This window comes from Epinephelus lanceolatus, chromosome 5, assembly GCF_041903045.1.
Source record: "Epinephelus lanceolatus isolate andai-2023 chromosome 5, ASM4190304v1, whole genome shotgun sequence".
NCBI lineage: Eukaryota > Metazoa > Chordata > Actinopteri > Perciformes > Serranidae > Epinephelus > Epinephelus lanceolatus.
In genome coordinates, this window is record NC_135738.1 from 32025027 (window position 1) to 32052031 (window position 27005).

The 27005-nt window shown below is 40.7% G+C and overlaps 1 protein-coding gene across 7 annotated transcripts in view; it reads left to right on the forward strand.

Moving 5' to 3' along the window:
• Nucleotides 1–4490: 4490 nt before the first annotated feature.
• The window catches only part of LOC117254195 (UPF0606 protein KIAA1549), a 50113-nt gene continuing 27598 nt past the window's right edge, over nucleotides 4491–27005 (forward strand). For 5 of the 7 annotated variants that reach the window (XM_033622286.2, XM_033622290.2, XM_033622289.2 and 2 more), the window contains exons 1-3: nucleotides 4491–4817; nucleotides 6386–6676; nucleotides 24745–26940. In XM_033622286.2, coding sequence (XP_033478177.2) covers nucleotides 6544–6676; nucleotides 24745–26940 — 2329 coding nt within the window. In that variant the 5' untranslated portion in view covers nucleotides 4491–4817; nucleotides 6386–6543. The remainder of the gene's footprint in view (nucleotides 4818–6385; nucleotides 6677–24744; nucleotides 26941–27005) is intronic. The other 2 variants (XM_033622287.2, XM_033622288.2) reach the window with 2 other exon arrangements.

A 27005-nucleotide genomic window follows, 5' to 3' on the forward strand; every position in this document is an offset into this window, starting at 1 on the left:
TAGACGAAACTCAACAAGGCAGTGTCTCACTCTCTATGGGGCCTGGCGTTCTCCCATAAAATACACACAAACTTCCAGCGTTGCTCATATCGTGAATACTGCTCCTCCGGGAGCTTTGCAAACACTGAGAAACATTCCTGAGAGCGTGATGGCGCACAGTGCAACATTAGTCTTCAGACAGACAAACAGACAACCCTGAAACATCCACCTGTGCACTCGTACGGTGTAAACTGTTTGGCAAAGTCACAGCTGCCTCCCAAAGTACAAAAGGGTTAGGAACAGGTGATAGGTGGTTTAATCATGAGCTGATGTAGTCTCTGTCACCAGGAAATTCATAATCTACACAAGCATTCTTAAAGCCCTTACGGATGAAAGTGTATGTCTTTTTTTTTTTTTTTTTTTTTTTTACTTTTCGTTGAGGAGATCTGCTCCTTTTGCTGGCTATTCCTCGGGGGAATTCAGGGTGAGGTGGTCAAGGTTTGATGCCATCGCTGATAGAGGGTGTCAGGTGATTACCATGTGTGGATTTTAAAAACCAAAACTGATTGAAATACAATTGTGTTCCTACTATCTTCATTTATTCTAATTTGTGTAAAACCAGGCAAGGATGTGGATTAATATTAACCACCTTAAATCCCCAAATTGCTGGGTTGTAAGATCCTACTTTACATAACTAAAACGAAAATGTAGCTTTCCCCCGTCTTAACTTTCAGAGAGAGATTTCTAGCCAAAGATAGTTATTTTTGTGGTGTTAATAAATGGAATCTAGGAGTGGTAGACCAAAGCTGCATTCAAAGCCTGTTTACGCTGCAAAATAATTCATCTAAAGCTAGAGGTCATGTCAAAGTCAAAATCCCTTTTGGTACATTCTCAAAATTGTAAATCAGAGTAGCTCAATAATTTTTACATTTTCTAAAGACCTAAGAGTGCATCAAACCCTGACCCCCTTTTGTGTCCATTGCTGTATGGTTTCTCAATGGTGTAAAATCTCATTCTTTGTCGATAAAGCTAATGTGTGCTGCAGTATTTCCTAGTATACTTCTCTGTTAATTGTCTTTTTCTTATTTACTTTTGTTTATTGGAGTGTGATGTCTCATTATTTCAATCTGTTGACGTAGCGTTCTATGTATACCCTGTTCCTTAGCCTAATATTATTAAGTATGTTATGAGAATGGATATTTTACTGGCTTTATAGAATGTTTAAATAAATATAATAATGACAATAAGAAGAAGGATTAATTAAACCTCCTAACAAGTTGAGTACTTGCTACTAAGCGCTTGTGTTACCATTATGATGTTGTGTGCTTCTCTTAATCATTTTCGTTGTAGAAAAATGGAGTGAATTTATATTAGGCTTCGAAAAAACTAATGATAGCATTGTAAATTTCACAGGAGGATTTTAACAGACAAACAGCTTCGTCAAATAGAAGAATATAGTTATTTTAATTGTCCTCTTTACTAACTGTAGGGTGAGAAGGGGCTCGCGTTGTGGTGAACTATGTTATAGCTTGTTATTCACTGTTACTTTTGATCATTTTTTCGGTCTCCGAGGTGAATCGAGTTATTAATGAGAATTTGTATGCTCACATATGCATATTGTATATGTGTAGAAATGTAATCACACTTTGTCTTGGATTTACATTAAACTGTTAAGTCACGGCACCTGTTTCCTGTTTCCTACTGTAGTGTGTGTGTGTGTGTGTGTGTGTGTGTCAGTGTTTCAGGTTTGTTGTGACTGCCTGAGCATATTAACTCTTTAAAAAAATGTATATGCAATAATAAGCAAACTACACGAGTACTTCAAAATGTTGTTTTGGTTTTTTTTATTTAAAGGCCATGCATACAGCTGTTGTCACTTATGTCACTTTTGCACCATGCTAAAGCGACCCCAAAATGAGGCATTTAATACAGCAGTGGAAGAAAATTCTGTCCTCTTACGCAAGTAAAAGTAGAAATATTACTATTTAGAAATACTACATTACACGAAAATGTCTAGAAGTACTTGTTTGTAAAGCATCAAAAATAAAAGTCCTCATTCTACAGACACATGACCACTGTGCGTGTTATATTAATACATGTATGTACAACTGCTTCACGGGCCCCCTGGCATTTCCCTGCAGAATGTCACTCATATTTACACATATCGACCAGGAAGAGACTCACAATGACTATGAAGAGATGCAAAGAAACTACTAAGAGACACAGAATCACCACAAAGAGACACAAAATGACCAAAAAAGACTTCTCAAAAAGACACAAACTGACCTTTAAAGAACCACAGAATGACAACAAAGGCATGCAAAGGTGCTATAAAGAGACACAAAATGACAAAAAAATGACAAATATATGTTCAAGAGACACATAATGACTTCAAAAAGACACATAACAACTACAAAGAGGTGCAAAGGAACTTAAAAGAGACACAAAATTACTACAGAGACAAAAATTACCAAAAAGACACAAACATACCTCAAAAGACACAAGTTGACCCTTAAAAAAACACAAAACGACAACAAAGGCATGCAAAGGTGCTATAAAGAGACACAAAACGACTACCAAGAGAAACAGTGACAAAAAAGACACAAATATACGTCAAAGAGACAGATAAAGACTTCAAAAGGACAAAAAATGACCACGAAAAGATGCAAAGGAACTACAAAAAGATACAGAAAAACTACAAAGACAGACAGAATGACCAACAAAAGACGCTAATATATCCCTAAGAGACACAGACTAATCTCAAAGAGACACAATATGATTAGAAACAACCACAATGACACACAAAATTACAACAAAAAGACACAAATCCCCCCAAAAAATGCTGAAAACTACAAAGAGACACAAAACATCAATAAAAGGAGGCAATGCCAGCACAAAGTCTGTTTGTCTTGTTCTTGTGTAGGTGAGGTGGTGGGGCCTTTTGCATATCTGTGCCCAGGGGCCCATTGGCATGTAATCTGCCCATCGCTAGAGCTACTTATATCTACTTTACATATTTGAGTATTTTTGCATATGCTCAGCATACTATGTGAGCACAGGAGACAGGTGGAGGACTTTGTGAAATGGTGCAGGTCAAACCATCTACAGCTGAACACCTTCAAGACCAAAGAGATGGTGGTGGATTTCAGGAGGACCAGACCCCATCTGTAACCAGTCTCCATCGAGGGGGTTGATGTGGAGGTGGTCAAGACCTATAAATACCTGGGGCTGCAGCTGGATAACAAACTGGACTGGTCAGCAAACACTGACACTCTCCACAGGAAAGTGCAGAGAGGGCTCTATTTCCTGAGGAGGCTAGGGTCTTTCAACATCTGTAGAAAACTTCTGCAGATGTTCTACCAGTCAGTTGTCGCCAGCATTCTGTTTCATGCTGTGGTGTGCTGGGGTGGCAGCATAATGAAAGGGGACACTATTCGACTGGACAGGCTGGTGAGGAGAGCTGGCTCTGTAGTTGGCACAGAGCTAGACTTCCTTGTGTCGTTTATAGAGAGAGGGACCCTAAACAAACTTCTGTCCATCATGGACAATGCCGGCCACCCTCTGCACAGCACGCTCACTAAGCAGAGGGGTAGGTTCAGTGGCAGGCTTTGCTTCCAATCCTGCTCAGCAGACAAACTGAGGAAGTCTTTTGACCGCCAGGCAATAAGGCTATTCAGCTCCTTCCAGCGACGGCAGGTTGGAAGTCTAGGAGTTTATATCTATCTATCTATTTTGTATGTTAAAATCTAAATCTGGAAAGTTACTAGTAGCTGTAACTATTGCTGTCAAATAAAGGTAGTAAGGTAAAAAGTACAATATGTCAATAATTTTTATCTCAACAATTTCAAATCATGTTTAAAAAACAGACATAAGCATTTTATGATACCATGGCACACACAATACCTGCTGCTACATGTACAGAAATGGGTCACTGGATATGACTGAGAAAGAAAGCTGATCTGGTATCAGCAACATGAGTCATACTATTCTGCCACTAGGTGGAGGTGTGCACCAAAATGTTAGCGTCTGCAAACTGGCACTGACGTGATTAGGTTATGCTGATCATCTCCATTTATTTTCAACCACAAAACCTTGCTAAGCAAGGTGATTACAGCATGCACCGAGGGGGCATGTCTCAGGCCGTGTACGCTCTTTGTTTTTTGGAGCATTTATGCTTCCTGACTGAAATCATGCAGTACAATAGAAACGAAGTGTGCATTCATGTTGTGTCTCGCCTACAGAAACCTGTCAACACTGTGCATGAGTTGGCTTATAAATGTTGATGGGATTGTAAATTACCAGGCTCAGATGTGCAACATGAAGGCTACACCAAAATCCGTGCAGCAAAATAGACGGTGTCTGTTTGATAACTCTTGATGCTTTCTTTCAGCATGACACGGTAAACTCTACTCAGCCAATAAAAAGGCTGACGTTGATATATCCATCCGTGGCTATACCTTGTTAAGTGCATCATCGCATGAGGCAACGTTGCCGTGGAAGCCGCAGACGCCAGTCGAGGAGGACCAACCTAATTTTTAAAACCCCCTTATGACAGAAGCGAGCTACAGCCAATGAGAGCCGGTTTGGGTAAATTATAAACCAATCAGATCAACCAGGGGGCGGGGCTAACCCAATCCTCAGGACGGGAGAAGGTAACTGTTACCAAAAGAGTGTCAAATGAAAGCCAGCTACAGCTCCTGCTCGGTCTGCGCTGTAATAACTCCAAACGCAGGCAGGTGGTTACATGAAGGTTAATGACGACGCATTTTTATTTCAAACAGGGATATTTCTCGGAACCCAGACAAAGGAATTGACAGAGCTGGAGCTCCCTTTTTTTGGTAAGTCTGAATGCGCAGCTATGAGCAGGCTGACAGGAATGGCTGGGGGAAAAGAGGAAAAAAATCGTGTTATCTGTGCACTCAAAGCTAGCTTAGGGAAATATGTCCAAAGTATGTTAGCTAACCCATTTTAGCATGTTGCTGTGACACTGAAATGAAGGATGTAACCTGCTTTGTCTGGCCGTGCGAGGAGCCACATGACCGTTAAACTTGGAAGTAACGGGACGGGATGTAGGACAAGAGACTGTATCATGATGAGACCCGCTGAGAGCTAGCCACACAGCCGGGGGATGAAGTCTGAGCTGGGGCTGTGAGAGGTCCCTATCTGCCTTGGTCTCCACGTTAGACGGTTATCAGCCCATGTAGACATAGTTTAGTCTATCTAATGGTATAATAACTCCTCATTTATGTTTATTTAACTAATATGATTAACATTGCCTTAGACTGACCTGGTTGGTTGGCCATGTGCATGAAATGTGTCCCTTTTCTTTCACTGTACAAACACAAACCCCCATTTTTTGTTATTTATTGCAACATGGGTCTTTTATATTATTTCTGCTGATGTGGAAAGATGCATTGCATATTTTTATGAGTGTAAAGACACAAAACAGACCCTAATTGTATTTATTTTAACATTTTGTGTTTTATTGTACTTCTTTAGAGTGATGCATTGCATTTTTGTGTGAAAGTGAGGACATCCATAGCAAACATATATAATTTGTGGTTTATGAATATGTTATCTAATTTATTTTTATTTTTTATATTATGTTATATTATTTTAATTAAACTGGGACAGTGCACAGCTACTTAGCTGCACCAGTGTTAGCTATAAGCTCATTTTCATCTGTAGGCCCTGGACAGGAAATGGAATAATTTCTAAGACACTATTATATATTTAAAGAAAAAATTACAGAAAAGAACATATTCATGACACAAGAGCTTTAGCAATAACAATAGCAAGACAACACAACATCAAATCATCACAACAATAACAACAGCAACAACAATACAACTACAACATTAACATATTACAAGATTTCATAATGTGAGAATGTATCTGTATATGCCTGTCATTACTGCTGTTGTTTGTTCTTTGCTATTATCATTAGTTGTCTCTTATGTGCTGACTGCCATATCTGGTTTTATGTGTGTCCTTAGGTGACTTGAAAGGCGCTTATAAATAAAATGTATTATAATTATTATTAGAATCCAAATTAAACCTACCATTAACTTATAGTTTGTGAACAGCCCAGAGCATAAATTAAGAAAAATGTAGGTAATAACTTTAAATAAACTAAAGAAATAGAATGACTAATCACCTCTGGAAAACATCAGTTCAAGAAGAATAAACTTAAACTATCTGGCTCAGTTATTGTAGGGTTTACAGGTATTGCCATACTTTTGTGCTTACAGAATTTAACTAAAATCAAATAAAGGTTTTGAATAATAAAGTCACTGTTGCAGTGGTTGTTTTCAGAAAATCACTGATAAATAAATTGATTCTCAAGTACTAAGAGAAAATATGGTTGCTGTGTTTTGAGTGTCACACTGTTGCTCTTTGTTTTCAGCCATTCTTCATTACAAGCACATGTTATGGAAGGAGGAGCCTTAAACTAAAGGAGTCCAAACCAGGCACCCTGACATAACCCAAACCTTCATTATCTCTCCAGCATGAATCTTCTCTTCATAACTGGATGAAATGCCTTGACCTCCCCCCCGCCGTACCATGGCAGGTTTAGTCTCCTCTGTGGGTTTGGTGGTGATGCTCAAGGCTCTCATGCAAGCCCGTGGCCTGCATGCAGTGTTTCTGGGGATGACGGTGTTGGTAACAGTGATCGCAGCTGACTCACCTGTTGCAGGTAAGAGAACACCTTTCGCTTACTCACACAACATGATCTCCTCATTTGTACATTGTGTAACTGCCACAGCACCGTGTACAACATCAGTTAGCTTTGAAGAACATCGACAAGTAACAGACACCAAGTTCAGCACAAGTTGGAATTGTGAGGTGATAAATGCAAACCAGAAATAGCTACTGAGATCATTTTGAAGGACAAAAATACCCACTACCGTTCCCTATTTTAGAGTAAGAGGTGGCAAATCAACAAATAAAAACAGTGAAGGTGGTATTTGTGGAACAAAACCCAGCATTTTTAGGGTGTATCACTTAATCTGTCTAAACACCTACATAAATTGAACTAGTCTGAAAGTAAACGTGAATGTTATGTAAACTTGTGGAGTGTGTGTGTGTGTGTGTGTGTGTGTGTGTGTGTGGTCAGATGTGTTAATTGCATCCAGGATTCAACTGAGGTGTAATCAAGATCTTTGTCTTGATAAATTGGTTTCTGGTTTCCCTTGTCCTAATGATCGAGTTAAATAAATCAGAAGCTTACAGCCATCTATTCATTATCTTTACACCTCTTGTCCAGTGCAGGGTAGCAACAAATTACCAAAAAAATTCAACTGTCCTATTTTTTTAACCCATATTGACTAAGGATAGGTTTGGTAAGCATGAGTTGTTATTTTCAGCAATGCTTTTACACATCTAGCAGATGCTTAGTACAACCGCAGTCTTGTTTGTGGGCCGCTGAGCAGCTGCACTGGTACAGTTGGGTTTATTATGTGCCTTGCTCAAAGCCAACTTAGCCAGTGACCTTCCAGTCATAAGCTCACTATCTTAACCTTCATGCTGTTACCAGCTCTTTCGCTTAAAGCTTGTCAGCCCATAATACGAAGAAATGAGGTGATAGATGACATATAGCCCTAACAGAGCTACTGCTGTTTGTTTTGCCCTTAGTTCTGTGGCATATGCAACAAAATAAGTCTGTGTCTGGTAGTTGACCTCATTATGAACTTCCCAATGTCTTGATTTTCTTGAAAACTCAAGGGTGCTGTGTGACCTTGGGTAGTTGTGATATTCATAATGAAGGCAGTCATATATTTGATGCAGGATTTTCACAATAGCTGAAGTGGCTCTATCCCTAAAGTACACAGACTGTAAAGTTAAACCACTTTCCAGTAATTAGGGAAAGAGAAAGGGTCTAAATCCATCCACTTGATGGGTGTTTTCCTCAGGCTTACTTTTATAGATAGTAACATGATCCCAGCAACACCCCTCCCCCTACACATTGCCCAGTGAAAGGAGCACGTTTTTAAGAGCAGCCAAAAACTCACAATATTAGGTTGTAATAGGATTATGTAGTAAGTGCCAGGGTGAAAGCCTTGTGCAGGAATACAGGAATTAGTAAATTGTAAACTCTTGTGATGAACACCTCTATGTACAGCATTTTTAATGTGATGACCAGTAATGTGGGTTACCAGCTGTCGTCAGTTCACTGCTAATGCATTTGTGAGGCCCTTGGAAGAGATAACCCAAGTCATATCTCAGATTTTGTCAGACTAGTGACGTGGTGGAGACAAAATTCCCCCATTTTGCTTTTGCTAATCATACTTAATCAGCTGTGTGTTTGCTGACTAGTTTGCATTTAGTTCTCCTGAGGAGATGGTTCTCCTAAAGCTAGGATGGGCTGTTATGGTATAACAACTGTAACGCCACAACTCTATACCTAGAAACCACAAAGAAGTTTCTATTGCTGTTTTTGCTCATCGCACATTTACTTTAAAGGGACAATTCACCCCAAAATCAAAAATATATTCTTCCTTTTATCTGTAGCGCTATTTATCAATCTAGATTGTTTTGGTGTGAGTCACTGAGTGTTGGCGATATCAGCCACAGAAGTGTCTGCCTTCTTTCAACTATAATGGAACTAGATGGCACTCGGCTTGTGGTGTTGGAGCGCCAAAAAAATGCATTTGAAAAACTCAACAGCAATGTGTCTTTCCAGAAGTCATGACCCTGTTACTCAAGATAATCCACAGACCTTCCCTGTAGGAACTTTTTTCTTTCTACCGAACTACACCCACCAACCATATCACAGCACAGAAGGAAGTGTGCATCTACTCATGGACGAGAGGCTCGTGTCTGTGACAGCGCAAGATGTAGACATGAATGACTCCTCTTCAGCTGAGCTGTAATGTTAGCTAGCTCAGTGCTGCTGGGTGAACTAGCAGTAGATGCACGCTTCCTTATGCACAGTTGGCAGGTGTAGTTTATAAACTATAAAAATAATGGACTTGGCTATGGTGATGTCACCAATTGTTTGGTGGACTCCTGTTTTGAAGCCTTGATTTCAACATTACGACCGCTGCATCTTGGTTTTTGGGAGTCCAGAATGACCATATTTGGCCAAAAGGCTGGCGCTGTTGAGGAGCGAGAGGTAGATCTGACTGAGAAGCTGAGGACACGATCAGCAGACAGCCTGTCACTCAAAGCAGCCCTTCCTTTATTGTGCCTAATTTTTAAGCCTTAATAAAATGTTAACAGATAAGTTATATAAAAATTTACCCCTGTATGGTTGTCATGAATGTTAAAATTTGCTATAGAGACTGAAACTGTTTTATGTACCAGGCTGTGAACATGTTTATTTCTGCCTTAAAGTTACACATTTTAATGTGGGTGTCTATGGGGACTGACTCGCTTCAGGAGCCGTTCAAAGAACTGCAGTTTTTTGTGGTGGCTTCATTTTTCCCTTGGGTGTTGTTCAGGAGTAAGAAAATAGTGCCTACATGAAACTGCTCACAGCAAGGTCTGTGGATTATCTTGAGTAACTGGGTCATGATTTCTGGATAGAGACACTGCTATTGAGTTTTCCAAATTAATGTTTTTGGCGCTTTGAGTACCACAAGCTGAGTGCTATCTAATTCCATTATATTGAAAGTAGGTAGACGTCTTTACAGCCGATATCTCCAACACTCTGTGACTCACACCAAAACATTTTGACTATGTGTCGATGATAGTTGTACAACAAAGCTTGCAGAGGGAAGTTTTCAGTTTTTTATCCAAAACTTCCATGAGATATAGGATAACCAGTTTCCTTCTCTTCCTGGTGTCTTGCTCATTTAGTTGGCGTCTAAAAAGTGGGCTGGTGTGACATACTGTATACTTTACTGGTTCTCATTCACTTAGCAAGTGACTCAATCTGTGTAAAAGAATGGGGGAATATTAAAAGTAAGCTCTAGTGTTTAACCGCCCTTTATGATCTGTATTTCCGCATGATTACTTCATTTGCACAAAGGTTATATCAGGGTTGCCTCATCTCTGATGGGAATGAATCTTCTGCCAAAGCAGATAGGCTGGTTTTATTGATATTTTGTGATTTATTCATGATCATGATAAGCTAAATACTAAACACTTTGAGCAGCATCTCATAGGCAGTTTTCCTGTGGCAGACTGCAAACCACAGCCTCCTAAGATAATACATTTATCAGTAATGGTTTTGACTGATTTCAGACAATTGCATGCTGTTCTGAATTAGCCTGTCTATTTTAAGCACTCTGAATTACTGATGCATACACAGAAGATCAAGGGATGGGCCTCGAGCATTTTTAATTCTAACAATAGTAATTGTAAAAAGAAAATACAACTCTTGTGTAACAGTTGTGGAAATCCGTAACATAATTCAAGTGTGCAGAAGCTGAATCAGGAAAAAAACGTTTTTCCTTCAAGCTTGTCTAACGTCCTTTAGATGTAAACAAATTGTTTGCCCAGGCTTAGCTTACATCACTAAATAACAGCACTATTATCAGCTCTGTGACAGCTAATTGTTTGTATGTTTTTATGGTGAATGGCTCCTTTGTTTAAAAAGTGTAGAAATCGCCATCTGTTGTCATTCACTGATCATGACAGGGGCTTTGACATCAGATTTACTGGACCATCTTTGGCCCATACTGTTGAAACGTTCAAGGGCAAAAACATCACTGCTCTGGTTTTAATTTTGCCTAATCCTTTAAATAGCATTCCTTTGATGTTTAGGAATCTCGGCTTTTACTTTCCTTTGCCAATTATTATATTAAGAACAAAAATATTTTAGGTATTTTATGTTGAGAAATCAAGTTCTAATATGACTTTATATGGCTGTGAAAGATTTATTCAAAATGGATTCGATTAAGGTGAGGTACTGGCAAGAAGTGTGACCTCTTTCGGACTGTTTAATTAGTGTTATATTTACAGTTTTTTGAAAAAATATTGTGTGTCATAGCTAAAGATCTAACTATAAACCCCTAAAGAGTATGGTAAACTTTTTGCCCTAAACTTGTTCGAATAGCCCTAGTTAGTTCCTGACAGCAGGTGCTCATCATTGTTACCATCACTATACGGTTCACTGAATTCATGCTCGCGATGACAACTGTGTTTCCATTGTGTAATTCAACAGTGAAATCACCAGCCGCACACCCTTTCTCTTCCAGGCTCCAGAAAAGCACACTTTATAGTTTCTAGGTCAAATAGAGCATAGCCAGCCTACGTGTAATTGTTCCTCCAGACCCAACATCATACAGTAATTTCCCTCTTTCTTACTTCCCTGCTTCTCTTGTCTTTCTGGTCCTCTGCTCAATTTCTGTGAAAGAAATAGTTCCACATCTAAACCCTAGATCTGAAATGAAAGATCTTTGCAAATATATAGGATATAATCAGACACTTTATATGCGATACTATAAAGTGCCCTCGCAATTTCATTTCAACGGTCTCTCCCTCTCTGCACTGCAGTGGCTGGCAAGTTCAACACAGCAAGCTGCAGGCCAGCAAAGTCCTGGCTAATTACCAGTGCAGTCCATTGCCATGTGAAATGTGATCTGTGTGGGATGACAATATGGCCATTCATTATTCATTAGAGCTGGGAGCCAGTTGCAGATCAATGGGTAGAACCTATCAAAAGTCAAACAGTGGGTACTTTTGCTCTCACCAGGCCTGCAGCTTGACCAGAAAGATCTATTGGAAATCAGCCGGTGGCTGACCCTGCATTTCTGTCCCGCTGGCCTCTCCCAGTGTTATTTGGCTGCGTTGAGAGCAGTGGAAGCTGGTCTGCTGGTCAAGGGTGGGTCAGTGATAGACACATTTTGATAACTCCTTTTTAAAGCCACAGTGTGTAGGAATTTCTCCCATCTAACGTTGAAATCATATATTGTGTTCAAACAGATGGCGCACTTTAGCGCCTCACTGTTTCAAACACGTATTGCAACAGCTGTAGCCGCTGTGTACCAAAAAGCTATGATAACACTGATGAAACCATGTCATCCGATACTACATGGAGTATTCATTCAGGCTCCTACACAGACACACGCGACGCGAGCTGACAAACCCCCTCCTCACCATGCTGGCTGTGTTTACAACGTAGGACTGTTGGGGCGGATGTAAATTGAAACAAACGAATCACGTCTTGTCCTTTGACAACTGACAAGTGGCTCAACCTCACACACCTCATCCCTCTCCTCGCATTACTGCGCCGCTAACAGCTGTTAGTGGCCAGCGGCACTATTGCTGCATAACAAAGTCCCACTCTTTGAGGGAGAATGGTAATGCAATCACGGGCCAGCGCCGCTGTTGGCTGTTAGCCGCTGTTAGCGGCCAGTCGCTAATAGCCTCATCCCTCTCCTCGCATCACTGCGCCGCTGTTAGCCGCTGTTAGCGCTGGCCTGTGATTGCATTAGAATTCTCCCTCAGCAGCTCTCCCTACCTGGGAAAGGCTACCCCGATGTGGGCCTTCGTTTTTTTAATTCGCCGGTCACGCTGCCTTTTCTATTCCCTTTTGCGCTTTCTTGGCGACAAGGATTCCGTCTCCCATGATGCTGCATATGCATGATCCTGCATTATGCTCAAAGAGTGGGACTTTGTTTCAAATTTGCCAGGGTAGTAGCGAAGCGCCTCTTGCTCCTCTCCTTCGGCTCCTCAGTCACGCAGTGCTGGCCTGGCTCTCAACGAAAACGCCGAAGGCGGTGCTGTATGTCCCTTGCTGGTGGGTGTATTTTCAAGATGGCGAAACGTAATGGAACCCCACAGACGACTTACCCGCACAATGTACAAACAAATCCGAAATTCTCCTTTTACGAGAATAAGTCAGATTATTGGTGGAGGTAATAGTACACCACTGATGACATATTTATGAATGCAGACATCAATTTTTGCCAATAAACAACTGAAAATGTTACACAATGTCCCTTTAATGTTATTCTTCCACTTCATAATCAGTGTCCATAGTTATCTTTTCTGATAGATTCTCACATCAAAATTATTATAGTATATATATTTATTATACTTTACATAGTCAGCTTTTCTGAGGATGGCTTTAGTCTCATTTATCTAATTTTTTCCAGTTGTCCGCTATTACCTGCATCATAGTGGTAGGTTGTGATGTGAAGGTACCATAGTGGGGGCCTGTGTGTGTACATCTGTTAGCGATTTTGAGTAACTTTTTTTTGTGTGTTTTACCAAGGCAATTTTCCACTGCAGTTTCAGCATCCTACAAGTGTCCAAACATTGTATGAATATTGTGAACAACAGTCTTATTTAATCAAAGACTCAAACAACTCATCAGTATTTTTTTGTTTTTTTATTTATTTGCCAGATTTAATCAGTAGTTATACATAAATTACCTGGTTATGATGTTTTAACTGCTTCAACCATGCTGTTTGGGTTCTTTAATTAGCATCTAAAAATAAATATGAAGGCACAATATAAGTATGTATACAAGTTTTTAGGATGCTTGTGAGTATTTGATATTTATTACATATTGTTTTATATTAATTTGCTTTGCATTATGTGATGCATTGCAAAGCATTTAAAGGATACAAGGATCACAGCTAACATTATATATATTTTTTTCATTTTAAATTCATTATCTTAAGTCATAGAATAGCTGTTTATTTAGGTTTCAAATAACAAAAATAAGTTTTGTAACACTCATTTCACATTTTGGCACTGATCTGTATTGTTAGAGAGTCACCAAATGCAAGCTATTCCTTGTTAAAGTGATTCTGTGTGTGTCTGTAATCACAGCTTTAAAACTGAGCCTGTGATCTGACTGGAAACAGTTCTCCTCTGTTTATTACAAATAGATTGCTCTAACTGTGTGCACAGTTTCTTGTGCTAACAGCCTGTCAGTGTTGAGAGCTTGAAGTGTGCAATGCAAAGTTCACGGTTTGACAGAAGGCAACATTGAGGCCATATTGTGCCGAGCCCAAATCACTATTATATGTGCTCTGATGAACTGCAGCTGATTATTTATATATTTATCAGAGCAGATGGTGCGGTTCAGCACGGCCTCTTTTGAGCTTCTCCAGGCTAAATCATTTTGTTTTGGATCTTTCAACATCACAGCAACTACTCTGAGACCTAACAGTTAAGTATTTGGCTTAATCCTGCACAGATATTCTCCTTCTCTGCTCACATGTATATGAGAGAGCTTAACCTAACTCAGTAGACAGTGTTTGTTCTCCCAGGACCTAAAGCCTGAGAGTGGCCTGTGCTGGGAGGGTTGAGGCAAAGTGGAGGAGGGTGCTGAGTGACACAGTCCTCTGGGCCTCTCTGGTTACAACTCTTTGCCTTCCTGTCTTTCGAAGAAAATCAGGACTGCAGAGAGTAAAGGAGTGTTCCCAGTGTGTGTCTGTGTGTGCTTGTCCTTGTGTGCACAGCGCAGGGCTTTTCTCAAAGAATGACACTTTGGCATTGCACCATCAAAATCCACTTTGAAATTGGTAATATCATAGCCATGAATTCTGGGGAGACTCCTGTGAGTTTGTATGTCTTTTGTGGAACTATTATAAACTTCTTAAGTCCTTAAATTTGTTATACAGGAGCCTGACATGCTACAAATCCCCAAAGACTCACTGAAAATGTTTAGAAAAGTCAACTTTCCTTACAGCTAACTCAGATTCCCTCATGCTCCCTGTGTTTCCTCTCTTCCTCTTTCCTCAATTGTACTCTTGTACTACTCCCCTCCCCCTTATCCTGCTCCCCCTCTTTTTGCTCTCCCCTTTCTCTTATCTTAAAAATATTCCCTCAGGAAAACAAAACAAGGGTCACATGAATATTTGATGAAGTGCAGGCATGACCTCAGTCAGGTCTCCATCCTCATGCTCATTTTTGGCCACATCAGACCACTGAATTAATTTACCATAGATGCATGCAGCCTCTCCAACTACAAAACTTTTAGTTGTGCTTTAACTTTACTGACCTATCAGATCATGGCAGGAGCTGGATTAGCATTCAGACTTCTATTTTTAACCGTCGCTTCATTGATTTAAATTGTTCTTTCATCTTTTACTATTTGATGTAGGTTAAATATGACAAGTACGCGCACCAGAAAGCAACTGGTATAGGTTTGTAATAAACGCACCCCTTATAAAGTTGTTTTTTTTTTTGTTTTTTTTTTTTGGGGGGGGGGGGGGCGTGCTTGAGCAGAGCTTGATCTAATTGAACTCCACTGATAAAAACAATGGAATCTTTCCCATCTTAAAAGCTTCCCCGATAAACCAAACGTCAACACAGCCGTATCTTGATTGTTCGACTGCACTCAGCATACGCAGCTCCTGCCAACTGAAAAGAGCTAGTCACGCAAGGGGCTTAGCTGAAAACAGAACCATGTGTGGGGTTGTAGTTAGCTAGCATTAATACCAAAAGACCCTTTCTTCTCTCTCTTCCTTTTTTTTTTTCAAATTACACAACCATTAAATAACTGTTTTGTTTTTTTTGCAATAAGCAGTCTGGCAAACATAGGAAATGATATCATTAGAGGGCTCTGTAATTGGTATCTCAGGTTTCTCGGCACACATAGGAATGTATGTGTGCTCGTGTGCATTATTCTGTGTGGTGGGTGCATGTGTACACACGAGCACCGTCTGTGTTTCACAGCTGCTTGGCTGATTGTTTGGCTGCTATAGAAACCGTATTCTGATCATCAAAGGTAGGTTGGTTCTTATAAAATGCCTTGAAAATTAGTATTGAACAACACAGCTGGACCTCGTATCTTAGTCATGTGTAATTTGTTTGTACTGAGATTAATACAGCCCGCCTGTAGCTTGGAAGCTCTTGTCTCTTCCACTCAAAAAATAGCACACTCATCCATTCACCAGGCAAATCATATTTGGGTTTCACCCAGCCAGTCGCAGTAAAGCAGACGGAGACAGAAACACATTCGTTGCCCTTTTCGTGTTCTGCAAATGCTGCTGTGAACATTACTGTTGTGTCTGTCAACTCTCACACGCACAAACATTTCACTGTATTAGAGGACACAGATTCTGTTTGGGATATTGCCTTGTTGCCTTTTTCTGTATATGTCTGGTTGAGTAAATGCAACCAGGGGAAAGTATTTTCTATGATTCAATTCCAGACATCAACAAAGTGCTGTCTGCAGACAGGCATTATCAGGTCTTTTTCAGCCTTGGGATCAGTAGTCATGGGAGGACAGCAAAGCCTAAATCACATTTTATCTTACTTGGGGGATTTACATCTGTTTGTGTTCACTGTTGCAGGCTTTAGTCAGCGTTATCTGCATGAAGTAGAGTTCTTGTGTGTTGTTTTCATAGAAATAGAATGAATAGAAACTGTTTGCAATGATCATTTCACTAGTACACAAGAATATGGTGATTGTTATCAGTTGTTATGATAAAATAAAACTAACTCAAACTGTCTTAATGAGTCTTGTGGGTCATCTAGTTAGTTAGTCCTCTGTACCAACAATCACCAACTCTGGTGTGGTCAAAATCAACCCCTAATTGCCAAGTGAGATGTGAAAATATGCTGATCTGCCAACTGTTTATCCCTGCTGTCTCTCTCTCTGTTTTAGCTGTCCACTGAGCAGCAGCTCTCACGCTTTAGAGGCAGCTACAGTAATGTAACATCATGTTTAAAAAAACATGTAATTATTAGCTACAAAAGAAACAGGGAAAAACCGTTACGGTAACATTTTAAAGTAACGTTTTGCTTATTCAAAAATGTATTCCACTGCACATTTGGTTGTTACTGCAAACCTCAACTCAGCGAATTCTCGACTTGCTCCAAGTTGGTTTACTTATGTGGAAGTTTATACAGAAGTAATCCCACTACAGTGGTACAACGGTACACATAAGAATGGCCACTGCTCTGACCATCCTGCTACGTTGATTTGAATGGGAGTGTCCGATCTACACCCATTGTATTTCTATGGCTGTTATTCATTCTCTGGTTTCACTGTCTTTTACAGTTTACTCTGTAGATTTAACATTCAAAACACTTTTTTCCCCCAAATTTTCAAAACTATATCAAAAAATATATTGAAAAAAGTGTCAGTTTTGGGAATATAATTCTAAATTCTTGCATATAATTTTAATACAGGCTCAGGAGGTAGAGCAGGTCTTCCACTAATCAGAAGATCAGCGGTTCAATCCCCAGCTCCTTCAGTCTGCATGTCAAAATATCCTTGAGCAAGATACTGAACCCCAAATTGCTCAGATGGCTGTTTCATCAGTGTATGACACCTTGTTTGGTAACCTTGGCCACCAGTGTGTGAATGGGTGAATGTGACATATAGTTTAAAGATGCTTTGAGTGGTCACGAGAATAGAGAAGTGCTATACAGGTGCAGTCCAAACATCCAAGAATTGATACCTAGCATATGTCATGTTCATCCATGTCCCAAAGCAATACAGTTTAGCTAATGATAAGAATATAGATAGAAGAGCTGCACTGCGATAAAAGCAGTAGTTGAAGTGAAACATTTCTTCCCCGCTTTATTATGAGATGTACTATCTGAGCATATTCTTACTTAGTTGACTGTTGTAGGAGGCTATACAATTTAGTCCTTCCACTGTGACTGCCCTTTCAGAAGCGGACTTTTAGCATTTTGCAAAGGTTAGATTAAACAAAACCAAAGTAAAATTAAGCAAAACAAAAATGTGCCGCTGATAAGAACACTGCACAAATAAGAAAAAACATGTTTTTCTGCCATCTTAATTTACATATGTACTAACCGGGTTATTCAGACATACTGGGCCTCTGTAGAGTTATTCTAAACAGTCAGACACATATATAGGTTAGTGCAGAGATGGGATGATCCAATATATGATCTCATTACATTTTGCCAATATCCATCGCGGGTAAATGGGTTAGTGCTATTTCAGATGCCTGAAGTTGTGTCTGCCTTCAGCACAGTCTCTCTGCCCCGTTCCATCTCTTTTATTTTATTGTGGGGGTTTTTGTAAAGGAACGTCAGATCAGCCAACAGCAGTAATAATCCCCCTCGTCGGAATCCTTTTTATATGATTGCTGGCAGTGATCCAGGCCTGCAACCAGATGTATAAACGGAAGCAGAGCAAATCAGCCCAGCCACAAGAAGAGCTTTATATTTGTGTAATTGTCTGCTTAAATATGGACAAATGGGTTTTTCACTGAATCGACTGTTATAGATGGAAATATATCAATAACTTTACTAGGGCTGGGAGGATATGCTTATCTCCTGATTTGATACTATCATGATATTTGGGTACTGATTCAATATTGCAATTCTACAAGCATTGCAACTCCATCCATCCACCCACCCACCCATTTCCATCCACTTATCCGTGGCCGGCAGTAGGCCAAAGCACCCTAGATGTCCCTCTCCCCAGCAACGCTTTCCAGCTCCTCCTGCAGGATCCCAAGGACTTTCTAGGCCAGATGAGATATGTAATCCCACCAGCATGTCCTGGGTCTGCCCCAGGGCCTCCTACCAGTGGAGGGTACCCGGAACACCTCTAACGGGACGCGCCCAGGAGGCATCCTGGTCAGATGCCCGAACCACCTCAACTGACCCCTTTCGAGCGAAGGAGCAACGGCTTTACTTCGAGCTCCCTACAGATGTCCGAGCTCCTCACCCTATCTCTAAGGCTGGGCCCAGGCACACCACAGAGGAAACTCATTTCGGCTGCTTGTATCCGCGATCTCATTCTTTCGGTCACTACCCAGAGCTCATGACCGTAGGTGAGGGCTGGGATGTTATATGGACTAAAGTCTTTGCAGATAAAATGAGCGATTGACTTTATGATGCAGTTTGCTTTTCCTGAACTGCTGAGTAGTTTATTCAGTATTCATTCCAGGGTCCGTTGGCTTGCTGCAGGTTGTTTAGCTAAGTCCACATTAAGCTCTGGATGGTGTTTAGCAAGATGGGCACCCACACTGTACAGTATGATGCCTGCCCATGACAGAGTTTACATGCAGCCTTGCTCTGCTTTTCCTGGCAATATGTGAAACCCAAAGTGTTTCCATACTTTGGAATTAAAATGTGAGGGTGTAGGTCGTATTCCGGTACATCTCAGACCGTCCGCCATTTTCTGCTTTCTCGCTTTGGCTTTATATTTCTTAAAAAAGGGATATGAGGTCAAGTTACTCATAAATTACAACAATAAACGAAGCAATTAGATTTGAATTATATCAATTCAGGTACTAAAAGATATGTCCTAAAGTTTACAGCAAAAAGATACCCTACACTAGTAAACACCAAAGGTAAAAGTATACCCACTTGCTTCCACATTTGCTGTTGTGCATCATGTGACTGATTAATTAATGGAGATAATAACACAATAAAATAACTACCAGTTTCTAAGCCACATATAGTAGAAGACCCGGTGTAAAACAACCACAGACTTGTAGGATTCGTCAACCTGTCAATTTAGCCAAATGCAAATTTAGTGCAGTGCATGTACAAGGCAGCTATTCATTAGACCGAGTAGAGGCTAAAAGACACACGGAGGGCTGATGAATGGAAATGGAATCTCATTAGCCTGGGATTTTTCATGTAATGAATAAATGAAGATCGCACTGCATTAATTCCTTAGTGTTGTTGGAGTAATGAGACCGTGCCATAGTTCTTCATTCATGTGTTTTACGAGGAAATGACACAGGGTATTGTAACTTTTAGGGTGGAAACAGGATAATATTTTTTATTTAAACTGCTTGTATGAGTTTTTATAAACTAGAAATATAGTTTATTAATCACTTTTATTGATATTGCTGATGCTATAACAGCATGACTCTGTTTCTGTGTTGAGTTTTTATTGACAGTGAAATGAGGATCTGTTGTGAAAATGATTCTCGAAAGAGAGAAACTGACTGACTGGGAGAGTGAGATTAGGAAGAGAGAAGAAAAACCATTCTGGGACACTGTCATTTACGTGTGCTAAGCACTTGACATTTATGCTCTCGTGACCTGGTATTTAAAGATGTCTGACTATAAGGGTCTCATTGCTTGGTTTCATGGACAGGTCTGACAGTGCGTGGCCAGCCAAGTGTGACACACTCGAGTTTCGGGGGACAGGTGGCAGTGCTGCTCAGTCTTGAAGGTCTTTGTCAATTTCTGCTTACTGTAATGTCAGCCCTAATGCAGTCCGGTCTCACTTGCTCCGTGCCTGGCTGTTGCCTGTCGTGCTGAGCTTTCACTGTCATTACTGAAGATTAGCCATCGAGTATTAAGACCATGCCTGCTTAATTATTAAGAATTATCAGGCAGGTGTTTCTGCAGTCATAAATTCAGCATTGGCTTTGCATAGTTTGGGATTTTATTTTGTAGGTCATTATCATAACTATATCTTTAACCTAATGAAGCTGAGCTCAAATGACAGCAACATCATTGCATCATTGTAAAAAGAGCATTTATTTGTGGTTCTACTGTGTATTCTGTCTGTGTTTTTGTCCTTGTCCTTAACTGCTATTATTATCATTCTCACAGCTGTCATCATGAGTACAATTATTAGTTATTCCACCAATCACCTGCCAATAATAGTCTAATAGTCTTAAATAGCTAGATGTTCTGTCCTCCATTCATGCATGTTTAATTGTCCTAAATGTGACTGCAAATGAATTAGTTTGTCACTGTAGGGTGCTGCTGAGATGAGGTGACATTTTGGGGCCATGTACCACAGTACGACCTCAAACATCAGCATGTTTTTCCGACAAACGTTGTCTCCCACAGAGCTTGTCTGTGTGTAGTCTTTGTCTGTCCTTTTATATATCTGTAGCAAGTAAAATGCATGTTTATGTGTAGCCAAATGGAAGGTCAAGTGCAAAGTTTCAGTAATCAGAGAACCACACACACTCACACTGACCGCTCACTATTTGTTCCATACTGTGACTGACTGGACTGACAAAGCTGAGATCATGATTCCAGTTCATACAGTTTTTTTTCTCATAGTTAACTGTAGGAGACTTGACAGAGCGAAGCACACCGAAGGCTGCAGCTTCTGCCTCTCCATGCTCTGTGATTATTCATAACTTCCTCACAAAACTGAGAAATGAGGCCATCAATAAACAGCCTCAAAAGAACAGGCAACTACATCCTTCTATTAACGGTTAAGAATATTATTTGCTCTGCTCATAGTGAGCTAAGAGTGTGTGTGCGTGTGTGTGCATCTGCCCAGCTGATACACCCCCTGGGGGTTCGAACACTTGGCACAGCAGACATAGAGCTGTGTGGCAGTTTTGAGAACGTGCAGAACAGACTAGCCTTCAGAGAAGAAAGTCTTGGCTTTCTCTTTCTAAATCCTTTCCAATGGGCTCTGTTATAATAGCATGTTGACTCAATTAAGGTACCAGTGTAGGTTATAATTAAGTTGGGAGTTTTCTCGTGGGCCAAGCCAGAGGCAGCCTTGTTGTATGAAGCAATGCAGTAAATTTAAGATGACGCTCCAGAAGTATATTCTTTTTTGTTGATGCTTTTTATAAGCGATCTGTTCTCTGCTCCCAGCCTTAAAAATAGTCATGTCCCTCAGCTGATTCTGTGGCTATTTTCAAGTGTGTATGATTCTGCAGAGTGTCTGTACACTACAAAGAGCAGCAACATTACCAGCAGCTGCTGAGTCACTATGTAGCGGCTGCTGGTAGCTTGCTTCTGGCAATGGCAATAATGGTGCCTTTAAAGTTTTGCTCTGCTCAAGACCTACTTTCAAGAAGAAATTCAGGACATGTGGTCTGCGTTGAGCTCACTTAACAGAATTATTGTATGTTTTTGTGTTGATGTGGTCTGGTTATGCTTGTAAACTCTCTATGCATACATTATGGTTCATTTTGATTATCTATAACCCCGAGCACCATAAGATGGCATTGCCTTGCCTATAGGAATACTTAACCTGCAAAATGATAATTTGTATATCAATTTGTCATGGCATGTTACCTTGAATTATGAAGAAAACTTTGTTTTTCTCGCATGCCTCCGCGGAAAACTTGTTGATTAATTGGGTACCACATTTAACAACAGCAATGCTATATCAAACATCTGCTTACAAACTCCCACACAACTCGTGCAGTATAATCCAAGTCTTCACAAACACATACGTTTTCACTAAAAACCTTAGTATTTAAAACTAAGCTGAAAGTGAAATGTATCTCTGCTCTCTTCAAAGCCAGACTCCAATACTGAGGTTTTTAGTGAATAGCATGTGTTTTGGCACTGAGCATATGGCTGGATAAATGAGACTTCGATTATACTGCAGTTGTATGGGAGTTTGTAAGCAGATGTTTTGATATAGTTTTGCTGTTGTTAAATGTGGTACCCAGTCAAAAGTGAATCAATATCTTGGCTGTTTTCTATGGAGACATGCAAGAAAAGCAAGGTTTTCTTCATGAATTCAAGGAAACATTGCATGAATGAATTGAATTACAAATGGTAATTTTGTGGATAAAGTATTCCTTTGAAGCTGGAGTTGATAACTGTCATAAAAATAAGTCTTTGTCATATTTAATGAAACTCTCACAATGTTCCAAAAGTAGTACATGAGACAGATAAGAATGTTCCTTTGCCTCCTAGTAGTACATCTAATCCACCACAGCTGAACGAAAAGTGATCAGAGCCGAGGAGTCTGCAACTCAGCCGTCAATCACTTCGTGAATTGCAGTTCAAACTAGGCAGTGCTGATCAAATATGAATGAAGATTCTGTTACTGCATTACCTATTTCTCACTGCATTTAGGAACATATTTTAGTGTACTGTTTAGCTGTAAAATTAGAAAGCACTGCCCACCAGCTGGAGAAAACATTCTCATTTTACAGCTAAACAGTACACTAAAATGTTTCTTAAAACATCTGAGGTGAGAAATAGACAATGCATTACCAGAATCTTCATTCATATTTGATCAGCGCTGCCTAGTTTGATAGTTTGACCACTGACATGATTGACAGCTGTGTTAGAGACTTCCTAGATTCGGATTGGTTGTTTCTGTTCAGCTGCAGTGGATTCTTGCAAATGCCATTAGAAGCACTGTCTCATGCACTACTGTCAGAATATAATGACAGTTTCATCAAATATCACAAAAACTTTTTACATTCATTCATTTTCCGTGACCGCTTATGCTGTTGGGGGTCGTGACTCGCGGGGGACTGGAGCCTATCCCAGCTAACGAAACCCCTCCCCGGGTTCAAACCAGGAACCCTCTTGCTGTGAGGCAACAATGCTAACCACTGCACCAACGTGCTACAAAAGAAAAAAACCTTTTACAAATGTTACCAATTTCAGCTTTTTATAAGGTAAAGGTTTCTTTTAGCAGAACCATGAAACTTCTGTTTGGGCTTTGAATATTATTGTATGAAACACATTTCAGCATATAATAGAGGCAAACTCATACAGCTACTTGAAACTGTTAAAAAGTATTTTACCATGAATTATTGAAGAATTTTTCTGTTTCTTTCCCTTTAGCTCATGTAGACCCATGTAATCAAGGCACTTCCCAAATTAAATCATGCATGATGCACTATGTTATGCAATATGGAGAGAAGGGCCTTTGGCACTCAAATTAAGTCGGAAATGTATTGCATAAGCCACATTTGCCATTTCTACATTTTGGCAGGTCTAATGCCACCCTTAAGGATTTTAGTGTTGTGTGTGAGAGGTAGAGTTCCCTCCTGATGAGCTGAAAACTGCACCATCCATCACTCCAAGGTCAGGAACCATAAAAAAGGGATAGAAGTTGTTCTCCCAGGAGTGTATCACTAAAAAGCTAAGGTCATCGAGGTGCTGAGCCAGAACTACCACTCATTGGTTTTGGAACATATGGTCAGTGCATGCGTGTCAGCATATTCCCTAAGTTTAAAACTGTAAATGAGGAAAACAGTCATTGTCAGCTTTTATTATGATTCAATATTGTAGCCTAGCGTAGTCTTTTCATCATATCAGTTTATTGGCCTGTGAGTATTTCCTTACACTTTATGCACTTATTGACATTTTCCTCAGGATTAATGGCTCCATTTTGTAGCCACTTTAGCAAAAGGGGCATTAGTGTGACTAGTAACTAGAGGTCTAATGATTTTTTAACAAGCACAAAGTGAAGTAATAAATGTCCCCTGTCAACATTTTACATGTTGCAGGCCCTGTGATGTACTGTATGGTAAAATGAGCTGACTGAATAATTAGTGTTTTCTGGTAAACTGACCTCACTGTTTAATAGGTCTCAAATTCCACTTTGTATCAGTATTATTAGTTTAGAGATTATATGTCAATATGATATTGGTTTATCTAAAAATAGGTAAAGGTTACGGATAACATCCTAAGATTCATTGAAGTGTCTTACTGTACTATACAGTCTATTTATCACTCTGTGACCTTCGCTCCAGAGGTGACTAGTGTCAGAATGACTACTTTCATGATGAATGGTAATCCTATAAAAGGCCCTTGTGAGCAGGTCCAATACTCGCTGTTATTGCCTCACAGATCAATGTTTATTTTGGTCATTCAAGGCCCAGGGAGCTTAACTCAGTTTTTTCAAACTCAAGCTATCCCATTGATGAAATTCCATTGTCGTCCATGTCTAGTTACACCACATAGCTTACAGTAGGGTGCCTGTCTGTCTGCCATGCAAAGTCATGTTTCATCCTGCCTTTCTTTTGAACAATTGGGTCACACCATTTTTTCTAAAAAGTGATGACATTAGAGTTGATTGAATCTAAAGGCTGATATCAGATTAAGTGTATGAGTGATAACAGTTAATAGAAGCAGCATTTTAATCACAGTCTAGCGCTCATCCCTGTTACTTACTTTGTTTGAAGTCAGCCATTAAATGTTCTTTCAAACTGAAGCTTTCTCTTTGTTTCTCTGCAGATGAGTCTCTGTCGGACTCCACGCTCCACCCCATGGGATTTCTTGGACATGGTCCAAGTTCAACAGGGTACAAACCATCAGCCTTACCAGCGTCACATTATACTGCCTTTGAGAGCCCAGACTCACCTGGTGCTCTGCCATCCATTTCTGAACCAAACCATGATGTTAGGACTGCTGGCTTCACACATTACCAGTGGGGACATGTTGCTTCTGAAAACTCCAAATCCTTCACAGCAAGTGACCTCCTTGCAGATGAACCACAGCCTCTTTCCACTCCATCATTAAGCCCTTCAGAACCTGTATTGAGGTCTGGTGCACAATTAGAGGCACCAGCTAAACTTTCCACAGACTGGAAGCAGGCCAGGACAAAGTCTGTTAAGCAGTCTTCCTCTCTCCCTCCAACTCCTACAAGATCCCAGCTGCAGCCTCAGTCAAATATATCCACAGCATCATTAAGCCCCTCTGCGTTTACAAGGTCAACAACACCTCAGCTAGGTCTTAACTCTGAGCAGAAAGCAACTTTCAACAAGCAGCACGATGGTGCGTCCGATCAAACAGTGGCAATTATGACCTTACCACCCTCTCAGCCTCTCGAGCCCCCTAACCTGGCTTTCACTGACTCTGCGGCAGATGAATCTTATGGTACGATCCTGGATGTGAACCAGCTATCTCCCAGCAGTGTCCCCTTGGAGGAGAACAAACCAGCACGTGACATTAACATGCTCCCCAACCCAGAAGAGCTTCTGGCCCCTGGCTACAATGTGCCTTTCATCGCCCCTCACCCTACATCACCTTCATCTGAACCCACTGACATCTCTTTAGAGGACTTCTACCCCACCAACACCATGGAAGTGGACTGGGGGTCTGGGGACTACTTGGAGACAATGTCATTCTTAAATGCAGATGGAGAGGACTACTCTCTGGTCACCAAGGTGCCCTCTGACTCGTATGAGCTAGAAGACTATACAGAAAGCTATGACACATCCTTCCCTTCCAGAGTAGGCATATCACCTTCATCCTCGCATCCTCTTTATGTCTCACCTTCTCCCAGCCTCACAACAGCATACAGCACCGTTGTCCCACTTAAATCTATTTATCCTTCCTCTTTGTCCTCTACAATTCACTACACACTGGACCCTTCTCCCTCAGCTAACAGTGAGATACCCGACACGTCAGACATCGATTGGCCCGATGCTTTCACAATCCAACCGACAGATGTCCTCTTACCTGACATGAACAGCTTGGAGTATTACACCACTCAGTTGACCAGGGAGAACAACAGTTCAGACACTGGAGCTGAGCAGAGAGGGAACATTACTGTGGTGTCCATCAGTACTACAGACATTGCACCCACAAGCAGCTTCACCAATGATACCAAACTGACTGAGGAAGAGTCCTCCAGTGATCTGTCAGGGTTTGAGCCTCAAGACGAACCAACCTCGGTAGCAACCACAGAGGAGAGTCCTCAGCTCGTCAATGCCTCTGAGCCTTTTTTGGATCCTTCCATCGTCCCAACCCACTTTTATGATACCTCTTCTTCTGTCTGGAGTAGTCAGGTGTCCACCACAGATTGGCCTGCACACACTCTAACTGGCGGCCTGGACAGCACTGTATTAACAGAGGCTATGCTACCCAGTGCCACGCCTTTACTGCCAGACAATGTAGTGTCTTCCTCCTCTCTGACAGATGTCCACTGGTTTGTTACAGAGTCATTCCCATCAAGTACCATACACACCACTCCTGTCTTAACTGCAACCACCGCCTTCTCCCCTGTTCCCACTGAAACTGCTACCAACACCACGACTGGTTCGACAGAATTAACTCCCCAAGACTCCACTTTTACAGCTGAACACACTCACAATATCACTTTAGTTTCAACTGAACCATCATCTAATGTCACTTTGGTCCCTCCGGTCGTGTTGGGTGATCAGGGGGTGACTGAGGATGGGGTTGACATCCCAGCCACAATGACCTTGATCCCATCTAGCAGTGAAGCTAATACAGTCTCCGCTGTACCCATAGCTACAGCTGCCACCACTACTTCTCATCAAGCCACAACTAGAGCTACTGCCACCACAGAGGCCTCAACTAGTGTCAACATAATCCCTACCACCAGCGGAAAGACCACAACTACAGCACCACCATCAAAACAGTACCTCTGCAACCTTGAGAGGCCTGCTTATTTAATAAAAATTGGTATGTTTGACATTTAATCATGCTTTGTGTTTTATTATAAATATTTTTAATGTAATCCAGATGTA